This window comes from Mizuhopecten yessoensis, unplaced genomic scaffold (assembly GCF_002113885.1).
Source record: "Mizuhopecten yessoensis strain PY_sf001 unplaced genomic scaffold, ASM211388v2 scaffold4999.1, whole genome shotgun sequence".
Classification (NCBI taxonomy): domain Eukaryota; kingdom Metazoa; phylum Mollusca; class Bivalvia; order Pectinida; family Pectinidae; genus Mizuhopecten; species Mizuhopecten yessoensis.
In genome coordinates this window covers 316,685-335,076 of record NW_018405827.1, presented here as the reverse complement: position 1 = coordinate 335,076, position 18,392 = coordinate 316,685, and the positions used below count along the sequence as shown (strand labels likewise).

Here is an 18,392-nt window from a genome sequence, read left to right as displayed (position 1 = left end):
AATATCCAGTACAGTAACACTACATACCCAACAATATCCAATAAAGTAACACTACCAATTCTGCCATCTCGAAACTGGAAATGCAACACTGCGCAAGCTTATATTTCTCAAGCATACTTGTTATTTATGCTTCAATGTAAGACATTGTTCAAGTCCAATTTTCATATCTTTTTTCTTTTGGTGTATTTTAGATATCATAAAAATGTCGGTCATAACAGCAGACCCAAATTCCGTCATAGCTGAGCCTTGCTATTCGAGCGCACCTCTAGTAGCCACAACCACTGTCGCCCCAGAAGCCACAACCACTGTCGCCCCAGAAGCCACAACCACTGTCGCCTCAGAAGCCATCACCACCATCGCTCCTGGTGTAGCAACTGCAAGCCTGACGTCATCAGCAACAACAATACAACTGGAAACTAGCTCTGTCACAATATTGGGCACACAACAAACTTCGTCAACAGCCACCCCACAACTAAGTAATACTATCACGACAGTGGATTTAACTACTGCCGCTCTCAGTACAGGTCAGTATCTAAGTAAGCGCAAACACACAGTCTTCAATCCTTACGTTGATACTCACCGTATTGCCCTTACATGTATGTTCTCTGATGCTCACCTTACCACCCTTCCTTACTCTGATACTCACCTTACCACCCTTCCGTACTCTGATATTCACCTTATCACCCTTCCGTATTCTGATACTCACCTTATCACCCTTCCGTACTCTGATACTCACCTTACCACCCTTCCTTACTCTGATACTCACCTTATCACCCTTCCTTACTCTGATACTCACCTTACCACCCTTCCTTACTCTGATACTCACCTTACCACCCTTCCTTACTCTGATACTCACCTTACCACCCTTCCTTACTCTGATACTCACCTTACCACCCTTCCTTACTCTGATACTCACCTTACCACCCTTCCTTACTCTGATACTCACCTTACCACCCTTCCTTACTCTGATACTCACCTTACCACCCTTCCTTACTCTGATACTCACCTTACCACCCTTCCTTACTCTGATACTCACCTTACCACCCTTCCTTACTCTGATACTCACCTTACCACCCTTCCTTACTCTGATACTCACCTTACCACCCTTCCTTACTCTGATACTCACCTTACCACCCTTCCTTACTCTGATACTCACCTTACCACCCTTCCTTACTCTGATACTCACCTTACCACCCTTCCTTACTCTGATACTCACCTTACCACCCTTCCTTACTCTGATACTCACCTTACCACCCTTCCTTACTCTGATACTCACCTTACCACCCTTCCTTACTCTGATACTCACCTTACCACCCTTCCTTACTCTGATACTCACCTTACCACCCTTCCTTACTCTGATACTCACCTTACCACCCTTCCTTACTCTGATACTCACCTTACCACCCTTCCTTACTCTGATACTCACCTTACCACCCTTCCTTACTCTGATACTCACCTTACCACCCTTCCTTACTCTGATACTCACCTTATCACCCTTCCTTACTCTGATACTCACCTTACCACCCTTCCTTACTCTGATACTCACCTTACCACCCTTCATTACTCTGATACTCACCTTTTCATTCTTCCGTACTCTGATACTCACCTTATCAACCTTCCGTACTTTGATACTCACCTTATCAACCTTCCGTACTTTGATACTCACCTTGTCAACCTTCCGTACTCTGATACTCACCTTGTCATCCTTCCTTTCTCTGATACTCACCTTATCACCCTTCCTTACTCTAATCTCACCTTATCACCCTTCCTTACTCTGATACTCACCTTATCACCCTTCCGTACTCTGATACTCATCTTATCGCCTTCCTTACTGTCATACTCACCTTACCACCCTTCCGTACTCTGATACTCACCTTATCATACTCACCTTACCACCCTTCCTTACTCTGATACTCACCTTACCACCCTTCCTTACTCTGATACTCACCTTAACACCCTTCCGTTCTCTGATACTCACCTTACCACCCTTCCTTACTCTGATACTCACCTTCCCACCCTTCCTTACTCTGATACTCACCTTAACATCCTTCTTTACTCTGATACTCACCTTATCACCCTTTCTTACTCTGATACTCACCTTACCAACCTTCCTTACTCTGATACTCACCTTAACATCCTTCTTTACTCTGATACTCACCTTATCACCCTTCCTTACTCTGATACTCACCTTATCATTCTTCTTTACTCTGATACTCACTTAATCACCCTTCTGTGCTCTGATTCTCACCTTACCACCCTTCCTTACTCTGATACTCACCTTATCACCCTTTCTTACTCTGATCCTCACCTTATCACCCTTCATTACTCTGATACTCGCCTTATCACCCTTTCTTACTCTGATACTCACCTTATCACCCTTTCTTACTCTGATACTTACCTTATCACCCTTCCTTACTCTGATACTCCCCTTATCATTCTTCTTTACTCTGATACTCTCTTAATCTCCCTTCTGTGCTCTGATTCTCACCTTACCACCCTTCCTTACTCTGATACTCACATTATCACCCTTCCTTACTCTGATACTCACCTTACCCCCCTTCCTTTCTCTGATACTCACCTTATCACCCTTCCTTCCTCTAATCTCACCTTATCACCCTTCCTTACTCTGATTCTCACCTTATCACCCTTCATTACTCTGATACTCCCCTTACCACCCTTCATTACTCTGATACTCACCTTTTCATTCTTCCGTACTCTGATACTCACCTTACCACCCTTCCTTACTCTGATCCTCACCTTACCACCCTTCCTTTCTCTGATACTCCCCTTATCACCCTTCCTTACTCTGATACTCCCCTTATCATTCTTCTTTACTCTGATACTCATCCTATCACCCTTCTGTACTCTGATTCTCACCTTATCACCCTTCCTTACTCTGATTCTCACCTTATCACCCTTCCTTACTCTGATTCTCACCTTATCACCCTTCCTTACTCTGATTCTCACCTTATCACCCTTTCTTACTCTGATCCTCACCTTATCACCCTTCATTACTCTGATACTCGCCTTATCACCCTTTCTTACTCTGATACTCACCTTATCACCCTTCCTTGCTCTGATACTCACCTTATCACCCTTCATTTCTCTGATACTCACCTTATCGCCCTTCCTTACTCTGATACTCACCTTATCATTCTTCTTTACTCTGATACTCACCTTACCACCCTTCATTACTCTGATACTCACCTTAACATTCTTCATTACTCTGATACTCACCTTATCACCCTTCCTTACTCTGATACTCACCTTATCATTCTTCTTTACTCTGATACTCACCTTACCACCCTTCTTTACTCTGATACTCACCTTATCATTCTTCTTTACTCTGATACTCACCTTACCACCCTTCTTTACTCTGATACTCACCTTACCACCCTTCCTTACTCTGATACTCACATTATCACCCTTCCTTACTCTGATACTCACCTTATCACCCTTCCTTAGTCTGATTCTCACTTTATCACCCTTCATTACTCTGATACTCACCTTATCATTCTTCTTTACTCTGATACTCATCCTATCACCCTTCTGTACTCTGATTCTCACCTTATCACCCTTCCTTACTCTGATACTCACCTTATCACCCTTCTGTACTCTGATACTGACCTTATCAACCTTCCTTATCCTGATTCTCACCTTATCACCCTTCCTTACTCCGATACTGACCTTAGCATCCTTCCTTACTCTGATTCTCACCTTTTTTTCCTTTTTCCTGTTATGATACCCTTGTTAGAGATCTGGTCTGATCCTTGCAAGATGCAAAATCTACCTTTCCTGTACTACTAATTTGTCTGTTTTTTTTCTGTAGAATCCCTCACCAACGTGTACACAGGAACGCCCACCAGTTCCTGCTACCACTGTTTCTGTAACAGTAACAAGATGACATCAATGTCTCCAGAAGAGTTACAATCCCAGATAGAAACTCTCAAAAAGGAGCTGACAGTCGAGAAAAAGGACTTGTCGTCATGGAAACGAAAACTTATTAGCATACCAGATGAAAGGGTTTCAGCAAAGGGGCTAGGCTACTTAGGCGCAGGAATGCTGGCAGTAGTGTTTGGAGCGGTTGTAATCATAGACCTTCCCAGGTTTCTGAACGGATTGAAGATATTTTACCACACAATGTGTAGCCACAAGAAGGTTAGCGACGTCGAATGATTCACCAAATATCTAGTATATTAGTCTCGTACGTGATATACACCATTCGAACGCGCTGTGACAAATCTTTTTTTTTAGTTTATATGTTGAGCGAATCACTTCCGTCCAAACAATTGTGATAAGACTAAGGGAGAGAGACTAGATGTCATCGTCTTTTTGTATTATTATCTGTACAGCAAGGAAAAGGGCAAATAATTTTGAAACAATCAAAAGAGTTCGGTACATACGAATCTACACACTAGTACTGAAAAACTGAGTTTGACATTTTTTGTTAAGTATTGTTATTATATGATCATGATACAAGTATATGTTGCTTTGACTGACATTCATTCTACTTCTAATTAAAACGGTAGAACACAATCTACAGCTAACACAGGTTGTGACTTTTATCGCTGATGTTTGAAAGATATCATAATACAAATGGATGGCGGGAAGGGGTTGCTTTTCTGCTCAAACGCGAAACTGTTTGATAACTCGGCGGGTGCAATGATATTATAGATTAAACTACAACCATGTGACTGATCAAAGTATAATATTGTGACTAGTGATTGTACTTTGGAAATGTGATAATTTCTTGCTATAACTTCTTGGGATGTAAAGTGTTAAGGACAGAGGTAGTGTATGGGAAGTGATTATAACTAGTCTGGGTAAGTGTTGACTGCAGTCATAATTTGGAGAATTATAAACCCAAACTATCAAGAGTTTAGAGAGGTGGAAATATCAACTATGAAAAGTCTGGATAAGTCGAGATCTCAGCTAAAAAATGTCGGAATAAGACGAGATCTCAACTATATATAGTTTGGATAAGTCGAGATCTCAGCCATAAATAGTTCGGATAAGTCGAGATCTCAGCTATAAATAGTTCGGATAAGTCGAGATCTCGGCTATAAATAGTTTGGATAAGTCGAGATCTCAGCTATAAACAGTTTGGAAAAGTAAAGATCTCATCTATAAATAGTTTTGAGAAGTGGAGAATTCCGCTATAAATAGTTTGGATGAATGGAGATCTCAGCTATAAACAGTTTGGAGGAGGGATATCTCAGCTATAAATAGTTTGAAAGAGTGGAGAACTTAGCTATAACAAGTTTGGAAAAATGGAGAACTCCACTATTAATAGTTTGGAGAAGATGAGAACTCAGCTATAAATAGTCTCAAAGAGCGAATAACTCATGATCATCTATAAATAGTTTCGAAGAGCGGAGAACTCATGATTATCTATAAATAGTTTCGAAGAGCGGAGAACTCATGATCAGCTATAAATAGTTTCGAAGAGCAGATAACTCATGATCAGCTATAAAAAGTTTCGAGGAGTGATGATCTAAGGCACGTTGCACATGCCAATCAGGTGGGAGAAGATTGAAAGGTCAATTAAGTAAGAAATAAAAGTTAAGGTTTTAGCTGTCGTGTTTTAAATTATATTACTGTACTTGTAATACCTGTAGAAATTATTATATATTTTTCATGTCGAGTAGAAATGGACAGTTTATATTCACATTGGTTATATTTACCGCCATATCTGTAGGTAATGGTTGATAATACACCAATATACTTTTTTAAATAAATTTTTAGAGAACGATACGGCAACTTTTATATATTTGTTGAAAATACTGCAATGATTGTACTTGTATGTACATGTACATACCATGTAATCTGTGATAAATACTGCAATAAATGTATGTAATTAGTGACATAAAAAATAATATAATATAATTAGTGGTGAAAATTGCAACGCATGTTTTAGTATGTCATTGTATCTGTATGTAATTATTGATACAGTAATATGTGTATGCAATTAGTGAGAAATATAGAAATATTTACATATAATTGATGGTTAATACCATAATAACACTATGTAATTACTGATATATATATACAATAATCCATGTATTTAATTGGTGATACAATGTAGCTACAACAATACCAGTTTGTTATTACTGATACATGTATATACAATAATCCCTGTATTTAATTGGTGATACAATTTAGCTACAACAATACCAGTTTGATATTACTGATACATGTATATACAATAATCCCTGTATTTAATTGGTGATACAATGTAGCTACAACAATACCGGTTTGTTATTACTGATAGATGTATATACAATAATCCCTGTATATGATTGGTGATACAATGTAGCTACAACAATACCAGTTTGTTATTACTGATAGATGTATATACAATAATCCCTGTATATAATTGGTGATAGATATAGTAATACCCCTATGTTGTTTATGATAAACTGTCTTTCATAGGTGGTACATTCAGGAACATCTGTACGTTACAGGTAGTAAATACAACACAACATGTTTGTAATTAGTGGTAATCACAGCAGTACCTGTATGTATCCAGTGGTATATATCGGAGTACCTGTGGGTAATTGTAATAGTTACATATTCACCATATAACTGTAATAACAGTTCATTAATTGTAAGGTACGCTATTGTAGCGTGTGATTGTCAATAGTACAATACAACAATGTATTGTTTTGTATTGTATTACATTGTACAGTCAATAATTGATCCAACAGAAATGTCATCAAAAACATCCCTTTGTACATAAATGTGTTAAGATCCGGCGGCTTATATATGCTATTGCTTTTAAAAATATGTCTTCACTATCAGCTATGCTCTGAGGTCGATGAAAGTAGCGTTTATGAAGCAGTTTCATAATTATGTATTTGTATTTCTATTCACGCATTCGATATTTAACTTATACCATTAATCTCATCTAACGTTCAATCCATGTACCTATCGTAAACCGCCTCAGTCTTAAATGATTACTAAGCCGATTTATCTTCGGAAACAACGACTTCAAAAGTGTCCTTTTTATCTGGTCGTTAGTGTTGAATTCAATATTGATGCATAAAAAAACAACGGTGTGTCGGTTACGACATACCTCAGTGTTGTTACACCAGGGTGTCGGTTACAACATACCTCAGTGTTGATACACTAAGGTGTCGGTTACGACAAACTTCAGTGTTGATACAACGGGGTGTCGGTTACAACAAACTTCAGTGTTGATACACCAGGGTGTCGGTTACAACAAACTTCAGTGTTGATACAACGGGGTGTCGGTTACAGTATACCTCAGTGTTGATACAACGGGGTGTCGGTTACAACATACCTCAGTGTTGATATACCAGGGTGTCGGTTAAGACAAACTTCAGTGTTGATACACCAGGGTGTCGGTTACAACATACCTCAATGTTGATACACCAGGGTGTCAGTTACAACATACCTCAGTGTTGATACACCAGGGTGTTGGTTACAACATACCTCAGTGTTGATATACCAGGGTGTCGGTTACGACAAACTTCAGTGTTGATACACCAGGGTGTCGGTTACAACATACCTCAGTGTTTATACACTAAGGTGTCGGTTACGACAAACTTCAGTGTTGATACACCAGGGTGTCGGTTACAACAAACCTCAGTGTTGATACACCATGGTGTCGGTTACAACAAACCTCAGTGTTGATACACCAGGGTGTTGGTTACAACAAACCTCAGTGTTGATACACCATGGTGTCGGTTACAACAAACCTCAGTGTTGTTACACCGGGGTTTCGGTTACAACATACCTCAGTGTTGTTACACCGGGGTTTCGGTTACAACATACCTCAGTGTTGATACACCGGGGTTTCGGTTACAACATACCTCAGTGTTGTTACACCGGGGTTTCGGTTACAACATACCTCAGTCTTGTTACACCAGGGTGTCGGTTACAACATACCTCAGTGTTGTTACCCCAGGGTGTCGGTTACAACATACCTCAGTGTTGATACAACAGGGTGTCGGTTACAACAACCCTCAGTGTTGATACAACGGAGTGTCGGTTACAACATCCCTCAGTGTTGATACACCAGGGTGTCGGTTACAACAAACCTCAGTGTTGATACATCGGAGTGTCGGTTACAACATACCTCAGTGTTGATATACCAGGGTGTCGGTTACAACATACCTCAGTGTTGTTACCCCAGGGTGTCGGTTACAACATACCTCAGTGTTGTTACCCCAGGGTGTCGGTTACAACATACCTCAGTGTTGTTACACCGGGGTTTCGGTTACAACATACCTCAGTCTTGTTACACCAGGGTGTCGGTTACAACATACCTCAGTGTTGTTACACCGGGGTTTCGGTTACAACATACCTCAGTCTTGTTACACCAGGGTGTCGGTTACAACATACCTCAGTGTTGATACAGCAGGGTGTCGGTTGCAACATACCTCAGTGTTGATACAACGGGGAGTCGGTTACAACATACTCAGTGTTGATACACCAGGGTGTCGGTTACAACATACCTCAGTGTTGATATACCAGGGTGTCGGTTACAACATACCTCAGTGTTGTTACCCCAGGGTGTCGGTTACAACATACCTCAGTGTTGTTACCCCAGGGTGTCGGTTACAACATACCTCAGTGTTGATACAACAGGGTGTCGGTTACAACAAACCTCAGTGTTGATACATCGGAGTGTCGGTTACAACATACCTCAGTGTTGATATACCAGGGTGTCGGTTACAACATACCTCAGTGTTGATACACCAGGGTGTCGGTTACAACATACCTCAGTGTTGTTACACCAGGGTGTCGGTTACAACATCCCTCAGTGTTGATATACCAGGGTGTTGGTTACAACATACCTCAGTGTTGATACACCAAGGTGTCGGTTACAACAAACCTCAGTGTTGATTCAACAGGGTGTCGGTTACAACAAACCTCAGTGTTGATACATCGGAGTGTCGGTTACAACATACCTCAGTGTTGATATACCAGGGTGTTGGTTACAACATACCTCAGTGTTGATACACCAAGGCGTCGGTTATAACATACCTTAGTGTTGATACAACGGGGAGTCAGTGTTGTTACACCAGGGTGTCGGTTACAACATCCCTCAGTGTTGATATCCCAGGGTGTTGGTTACAACATACCTCAGTGTTGATACACCAAGGTGGCGGTTACAACATACCTCAGTGTTGATACACCAAGGCGTCGGTTATAACATACCTTAGTGTTGATACAACGGGGAGTCAGTGTTGTTACACCAGGGTGTCGGTTACAACATGCCTCAGTGTTGATATACCAGGGTGTTGGTTACAACATACCTCAGTGTTGATATACCAGGGTGTTGGTTACAACATACCTCAGTGTTGATACACCAAGGCGTCGGTTATAACATACCTTAGTGTTGATACAACGGGGAGTCAGTGTTGTTACACCAGGGTGTCGGTTACAACATACCTCAGTGTTGTTACACCAGGGTGTCGGTTACAACATACCTCAGTGTTGATACACCAAGGTGTCGGTTACAACAAACCTCAGTGTTGATACACCAAGGTATCGGTTACAACAAACCTCAGTGTTGATACATCAGGGTGTCGGTTACAACAAACCTCAGTGTTGATATACCAGGGTGTCGGTAACATCCCTCAGTGTTGTTACACCAGGGTGTTGGTTACAACAAACCTCAGTGTTGATACAACGGGGTGTCGGTTACAACAAACCTCGTTGTATCAACACTGAGGTATGTTGTAAACGACTCCCCGTTGTATTAACACTGAGGTATGTTGTAACCGACCCCCCGTTGTATCAACACTGAGGTATGTTGTAACCGACACTCCGTTGTATCAACACTGAGGTTTGTTGTAACCGACACCTTGGTGTATCAACACTGAGGTTTGTTGTATCCGACACCCTGGTGTATCAACACTAAGGTTTGTTGTAACCGACACCTTGGTGTATCAATACTAAGGTTTGTTGTAACCGACACCTTGGTGTATCAATACTGAGGTTTGTTGTAACCGACACCTTGGTGTATCAACACTGAGGTTTGTTGTATCCGACACCCTGGTGTATCAACACTAAGGTTTGTTGTTACCGACACCTTGGTGTATCAACACTAAGGTTTGTTGTAACTGACACCTTGGTGTATCAACACTGAGGTTTGTTGTAACCGACACCCACCCCGTTGTATCAACACTGAGGTATGTTGTAACCGACACCTTAGTGTATCAACACTGAGGTATGTTGTAACCGACACCCCGGTGTATCAACACTGAGGTTTGTTGTAACCGACACCCACCCCGTTGTATCAACACTGAGGTATGTTGTAACCGACTCCCTGTTGTATCAACACTGAGGTATGTTGTAACCGACTCCCCGTTGTATCAACACAAAGGTATGTTATAACCGACACCTTGGTGTATCAACACTGAGGTATGTTGTAACCGACACCTTGGTGTATCAACACTGAGGTTTGTTGTAACCAACACCCCGTTGTATCAACACTGAGGTTTGTTGTAACCGACCCCCCGTTGTATCAACACTAAGGTATGTTATAACCGACACCCTGGTGTATCAACACTAAGGTATGTTGTAACCGACTCCCCGTTGTATCAACACTGAGGTATGTTGTAACCGACACTCCGTTGTATCTTGGTGTATCAACACTAAGGTTTGTTGTAACTGACACCTTGGTGTATCAACACTGAGGTTTGTTGTATCCGACACCCTGGTGTATCAACACTAAGGTTTGTTGTAACCGACACCTTGGTGTATCAATACTAAGGTTTGTTGTAACCGACACCTTGGTGTATCAATACTAAGGTTTGTTGTAACCGACACCCTGGTGTATCAACACTGAAGTTTGTTGTAACCGACACTCCGTTGTATCAACACTGAGGTTTGTTGTAACCAACACCCCGTTGTATCAACACTGAGGTTTGTTGTAACGGACACCCTGGTGTATCAAGGTATGTTGTAAACGACTCCCCGTTGTATTAACACTGAGGTATGTTGTAACCGACTCCCTGTTGTATCAACACTGAGGTATGTTGTAACCGATACCCCGTTGTATCAACACTGAGGTTTGTTGTAACGGACACCCTGGTGTATCAACACTAAGGTTTGTTGTAACCGACACCTTGGTGTATCAATACTAAGGTTTGTTGTAACCGACACCTTGGTGTATCAACACTGAGGTTTGTTGTAACCAACACCCTGTATGTTGTAAACGACTCCCCGTTGTATTAACACTGAGGTATGTTGTAACCGACCCCCCGTTGTATCAACACTGAGGTTTGTTGTAACGGACACCCTGGTGTATCAAGGTATGTTGTAAACGACTCCCCGTTGTATTAACACTGAGGTATGTTGTAACCGACTCCCCGTTGTATCAACACTAAGGTATGTTATAACCGACACCCTGGTGTATCAACACTAAGGTATGTTGTAACCGACTCCCCGTTGTATCAACGCTGAGGTATGTTGTAACCGACTCCCCGTTGTATCAACACAAAGGTATGTTATAACCGACACCTTGGTGTATCAACACTGAGGTATGTTGTAACCGATACCCCGTTGTATCAACACTGAGGTTTGTTGTAACGGACACCCTGGTGTATCAAGGTATGTTGTAAACGACTCCCCGTTGTATTAACACTGAGGTATGTTGTAACCGACTCCACGTTGTATCAACACTGAGGTATGTTGTAACCGACACCTTAGTGTATCAACACTGAGGTTTGTTGTAACCGACACCTTAGTGTATCAATACTGAGGTATGTTGTAACCTCAGTGTTGATACAACGGGGTGTCGGTTACAACAAACCTCAGTGTTGATACAACGGGGAGTCGGTTACAACATACCTCAGTGTTAATACAACGGGGAGTCGTTTACAACATACCTCAGTGTTGATACAACGAGGTGTCGGTTACAAAATACCTCAGTGTTGGTACAACGGGGAGTCGTTTACAACATACCTTGATACACCAGGGTGTTGGTTACAACATACCTCTGTGTTGATACAACGGGGCGTCGGTTACAACATAACTCAGTGTTGATACATCGGGGAGTCTGTTACAACATACCTCATTGTTGATACAACGTGGAGTCGGTTACAACATCCCTCAGTGTTGATACGACGGGGAGTCGGTTACAACATACCTCAGCGTTGATAAAACGGGGTGTCGGTTACAACATACCTCAGTGTTGATACAAATGGGTGTCGGTTACAACATACCTCAGTGTTGATACAACGGGGTGTCGGTTACAACAAACTTCAGTGTTGATACACTAGGGTGTTTGTTACAACAAATTTCAGTGTTGATACACCAGGGTGTCGGTTACAACATACCTCAGTGTTGATACAACGGGTTGTCAATATCAAGGGGTTTGGGGCTGGGCATGTTTCATTGTCGGGTGTCGGATTATACAAGTTTTATAATTGATTCCATGGTATGTCATATAAGACAGTTGACATCGTGAGGTGTTTGGCTAGACAGGTTGTTTATTCCATAGGGATTCGGATTAGAAAGGTTTTACCGTGATACAGTACACCCAGGTGTCAGGTTGACAGGTTCCCTGGCAGTACCATGGGGGTCGGGGTTTGACATGTTTCTCTGCTGATGTCGTGATGTGTTTGACTAGACAGGTCTTATGTTTGTCATCACGGGATATCTGATTAGACAGGTTTCAAAAAAGAAATTAAAAAAAATGATACTATGTGTAGTCGGAATAGAAAGGTGCTACTGTTGACACAACATGGGTCAGTGTTGCCCAGGTTTCATTGTTGATACCGTAAACGAGAGTTTGATTAGACAGGTTATACTTTTGATACAACGCGGTGTTGAATAAGACAGTTTCCTATATTGATACCACGGGATGATGAAATATACAGGTTTGACATATTTTCTACATATATAACAAACATCAACAAAATTTGCATAATCATTTTATTTCAGCAATTTACAATCGATCAGTCTCCGGCACGTCAGCAGGAGACACGAATATCCGCTCTTAAACAATGTCATATACTTAGGTCAAGGTTCACCTGTATTGGTTTTGCTGCAATTTTGCGTAGTGGAGGGAATTAAGTATGCATACAGCATGCTACCTTACTGTGATATAAATCTCCATTCGAGAGAGTCCACCCAAATGAACCTATACAATAACATTGGAAATTCATAATTATTATATATGTATTGATAACCGAAAAAAAATATAGTTAAAGGGAGATACATTTAACACGAACGTATGCCATTGATGGAAAAAGGGAACATTTCTATCAGACTTCATAATTAAATGTATGTTCTTATAACAGCCATTCATCCCGTTGCTATGCACTTCAGTGTAGCATCCAAGACCGATTATTTTGAAGGAGTCAGACGGACTAGCTGTGATATCGTGACTCCTGATGGAGTGCTGTCAGCTCATGTATCGTCGTGTATTATTCCGTCTGTGCATATTGCAGAGTTTTCTTCTCTTGTGAGCAGGTATTGATTGTTACGTCATTGGTTTGTGTGAGAAAATTACGTCGTTTTCTCAAAAATTGATGACGTTACTCTCACAAACTAATGACGTAACAGTCAATAGCTGCCCACAAGTGCAGATCACTCTGCAATACGAAAAGACGGATTAGATGAGCAGGATGTAGGATTGGATTAAACGCTTGTTAAATGGAGGAAATGTGTTAAAGCGGTGTAAAAAAGGATAGGGGCATTGTGTTAAATATTGTATTCAAAGCAATACAAACAATTACGTTTGGTGAAACTGTTTGTTAAAAATATTGTTGTTGTTTTTATTTGAAATTTGACATTTGGTTACACAATTTTTTTGTTAACACACAGCCTTAAGGTGGCTCCACACATCGTCATCAGTGTCCATATTTGTGACGTACTTCCGGAAAAAGTACAGCTCGGACTCAATTATCTTGATCGAAATGTGCGTGTACACCGTGTCGTCATTTCCGTATTGCGTATCGGGCATTCACTATCGTAGTGCAAATTATAGTAAAACCTGGGCCGTTTTCGTTCAAACGGTCAAACCAATCGGGCCACTGTTGTTCGTGTATTAAATAAGGTCCGACCTAGTAATCTGATGCTGCTTTCAGGCGAGCCTTGAGAAAGCCTTGCAAGCCCTGCATACACATTTGCAGGTCCGCCAGGATTTATACCCGAAATTGTTACATTTATAAACGGTCAAACCGGTTGTTCCGCATAAACGAACAGGCCCCTGGTAAACAATAATACACGTGCGTGCCGATGATATGTCAATACCCGATATCGAGATTTTACCGGGAAATGTATAATCACACGTACTTCAGGAAAATATTAAAATTGTCGAAAATTCAATTTTTTGGTATTTTTTCCAAAAAAGTCCCCAAACTATAAGAATGTTTAGATTTTCATAAAATCAACTCTACATAGTTGCATAACCATTTTATGAAAGTTTCAACGAATTTTGCTGGTTAATTGCGAAATTGTGGAGCCACCCTAATATTATAAAAAATGAAATAAGAGATATGTACTGTTGACGAGGTGTATGGTACTTCTTTCTTGGTATATGGCTTGTAACAGACTAGTGCATGCAAGATATCTGTATATTTTTAAAGATATTTTTACTTGTCACAAAAAAGAGGATTTTCTTCTAATTTTATCATATTTGTGTATGCGCGGGTGTGTGTGTGCATTGCGAAAAATACGGTTGAATGTGTTGCTTTCAGTATCAAAACTTGAGTAACCAAATTGTGATTTCATTAGCTTTAATTTGTTAAGTACAAATGCAACTTTACGCCTTATTTTGTTGATAAATACGAGTGTGTGATGTTGACTTGTATTGAGTACTGAAAATATGCTGCTCTTCCTAAATGTCGAGCTGTAGCACGCTGGTTGTATCTGGGTATTTGGTTTTTATACTCTGCACAGTTTATCACTTGAAAATACCCTTTAAGCTTTTTATTAACAGAAATACTTATAGATGCTTCAGTGATAACAAAGTTTCATGAAATAAAAAAAAATGTATAGGTAAGTGTACAAATGTATAGGCTGACTATATTTCCAAGAGTTGACGTAATTGTGGATATCGATTTGATTTTTGGGATCATCTCAAAATACTATTTAGGAACCTATTTTATTTATATAACCCTTAATAGTATTTGGAAAAATGAAAAATAGAACAAAGAACATACACGTGGGCTATGTTTATGATTTCAAAATAATGGTGTGTACCATTTATATATGTTTGTTTTTATATTTTCATTCCTTCAGAAGTTCTTGATACGAGGCTAGAACAAATCTTAAAACACAACAGGGTTAAAACAACCTCAAGTATGATAAGTTTCCAAGTTATGGAACCACTAAGTTACCCTCAAGATATAATGCATAAAACCACTTCATTGTTTGTGAATATTTTCAAAAATGAACACCAACAAAATAATAGAAAATAAATATGAAAAACTAACCGAAATTAATTTTAACGAGATCTGAATTAAGATAAAAGTCCGAAACTCATCGATAAGTTTGATGCATAATTATCTTTATGTTACAAATCAAATAGTGAAAAGGGAGAACGATCGATGAAATGGGAGAACGATCGACGATCGATGAAATGGGAGAACGATCGACGATCGATGAAATGGGAGAACGATCGACGATCGATGAAATGGGAGAACGATCGACGATCGATGAAATGGGAGAACGATCGACGATCGATGAAATGGGAGAACGATCGACGATCGATGAAATGGGAGAACGATCGACGATCGATGAAATGGGAGAACGATCGACGATCGATGAAATGGGAGAACGATCGATGAAATTGGAGAACGATCGATGAACCGACATGATGATTTGATGTTTTAATATTCTTTCATCTCTTTTTTTTATCAAATTTGAATAAAGATTTCATAAAATTAAGCCTGCTTGTTACTTTTTCTGGACGAGATGAAGAATACAACTGAAAAGTCACAAACCATGACATTACACAATTCAATAGAACATGGCGGTGTACATGTACAAAACATATCTGTGTCGTAACATTTCATACGGATACGTTTTGTATGTCTGCCTTACTAAGATATTACATTGTATATAGACTACGAGTTTGACGTAATACTCTGTAAGCAGACTCCTTATATTTCGTATATCCATTATCAGACGGAAAAAAGTGTTTCGTATTCTTATTAGATGTATTTTTTATTTTTGTGATCTGATTAGATATATTTTTATATATAATGTATTCGTACTCAATCTATTTTGTATTTACATATTAAGACACTGGAAAGGTAATATATCAAAATCCTTAAATTTCCCATCCTGAGTGAATTATTATAACAAGTACTCAGCTGTTGATCATACAATGTAACACCTATCCACTGATAGATATTAGAACAAAACGATTGTTGGAGATCCATGGAATAGAAGTCTGAAAATGCGGAAATACTGAATTTCATGTTATTCAAGATCAAATTTTCTCTTTGTGACCTAACTTCACGACTGTTTTACGATCATCCGAGGATTTCACCGAACACGATCGTCTTGATAAGATCGTTGCCTGACATATTCGGTTAAAACCCATTCCTACATGCACAGATACATTCTGAAGGTATGACAGTAAAACTTAGCAAATCTGTAAGGTTAACAAGAATTGTTACGGTGACAACTATGCCATGATTTATTAAAGTATGTACATTTTGGTATCAGATGATTCGTCGGGATAACTCCTATTAGAATATTATCATTTCTAAACATATGGTAAAGTTTCAGTGGTACATTGGGACGTTAATGAAAGGTAGAGATCATATTTGTAAGTGATGCACTGATAGCGTATATAGTCACCATTAGTAAATATCATTGCACCGCATCGCTGATGTACGGATTGGTTTGGTTTTATTTTGTTTAGCTTTCTATCAACAGCCTCGGTCACTTAAGAACGGGCCTCCATGTGTGTTGTGCATGCGTGGTTGCGTGCGTGTGTGTGTGTGAGAGAGACAGGATATGATGGTGTATTTTCCTCCTTGTGATAGCGCGGAACTGATGTCGACTATAAAGTGCAATCTTACTGAAATACCATGCCGAAGGTACCCAACACAGCATTCCATCCGGTCAAATTATACTGTCAACGGATGAACCAGTTGTTGCCATACCCTTTATACACTGAACGTTGAGCATGAAATAACAACTACTATTTTTAAGGACTTTTGAATGTCACAGCCTGGAGACAGAACCCATTGCCTACCTGGGCGAACGTTCAATATTAAAGCCAAAATTGAGGTGTTGCCAAGCAAGGCGATAGGACTATGAATAAAGTTCAAACATATTCTCTTGTCAATGATAAACAACAATTCGAGGATATCTAAAGTGATTCCTTAAATCCACACATAGGTTTGGTAATAATCTGTTCTCTTTCCACTGAGTCACCTGACCCCATCCTAGAAAATAGAGAGAAATCATGGCAAACATTTTTTTAATTGTGCACTTATAATCTATATAAAAATCCCGCGGCATGGTGTTAACTTATTAGATACATGTACCCTTGCTTTGCCTGCAATGTGGGCACGTGTGCGCTGTATTGACCGGTTGATGTATGTGTGTCAAAAAGTTTTGAAAAATAAAAATAAAATAAAAAATGATAATAATAATGATAACAATTCCGCGATGCATAATAGGAATCCGGGAAATGGTCCTGGCACAGTGTGTTATAAGCCGGAGGAGTTTCTACGGTGTCTGAAAATAAAATAAAAAAATGTCACAATTTATGGTCCTTGATTCTCCTTAATTAAACCTTGCTTACAAAATCTGACAAATGACACTTTCATGAATGTATTGTAGAAATTAAAGTATTCTTCGGTTTTAAGGACGTCGCCGCTTATTTTCACAATTTGCCATGATACTTGGCGGTTCGTGCATATACGTCAGACTTGGTAACCGGGAGTAGACCTCTTGTCACCGCCATATTGTCTACATGGTTGCTCTGGATGCACAGTATTGTAGAAATTTCGGATTCCATCCTGACGAGATATACACTTAAGAAGAAAAATAAACATTGGACTTCTGAAATATAATGAAAACAGAAACAAAGTGTTTATTTTCGCCATCAACTGTACCATTTTACAGTTCGTGACATGATACTGCAGAACAATGCATTACGACGGACGTAAATACTGCTGTTAGCTAGGCTGTCAGGATTAGTTCAATGTAATGCTGTTAGCTCGGCTGTCAGGATTAGTTCAATGTAATGCTGTTAGCTCGGCTGTCAGGATTAGTTCAATGTAATGCTGTTAACTAGGCTGTCAGGATTAGTTCAATGTAATGCTGTTAACTAGGCTGTCAGGATTAGTTCAATGTAATGCTGTTAACTAGGCTGTCAGGATTAGTTCAATGTACTACTGTTAGCTATGCTGTCAGGATTAGTTCAATGTAATGCTGTTAACTAG

The 18,392-nt window shown here is 39.9% G+C and overlaps 1 protein-coding gene across 1 annotated transcript; it reads left to right on the top strand.

The window, feature by feature from the left end:
- Positions 1 to 202: 202 nt before the first annotated feature.
- LOC110450107 (mucin-5AC-like) lies at positions 203 to 7,952 on the top strand. The gene is made up of 2 exons (XM_021497369.1): positions 203 to 524; positions 3,830 to 7,952. The coding sequence occupies exons 1-2, from the start codon at positions 203 to 205 to the stop codon at positions 4,174 to 4,176; spliced, it is 669 nt and encodes a 222-aa protein (XP_021353044.1). The 3' UTR covers positions 4,177 to 7,952.
- The last annotated feature ends 10,440 nt before the right edge of the window (positions 7,953 to 18,392 follow it).

What these genes read in the sequence shown, in the direction of transcription:
- LOC110450107 (XM_021497369.1), top strand. Translation starts at nt 203, where the DNA reads ATGTCGGTCATAACAGCAGACCCAAATTCCGTCATAGCTGAGCCTTGC. An exon ending in TACTGCCGCTCTCAGTACAG is followed by an intron (nt 525 to 3,829) that starts GTCAGTATCTAA and finishes TTTTTTCTGTAG; the next exon opens with AATCCCTCACCAACGTGTAC.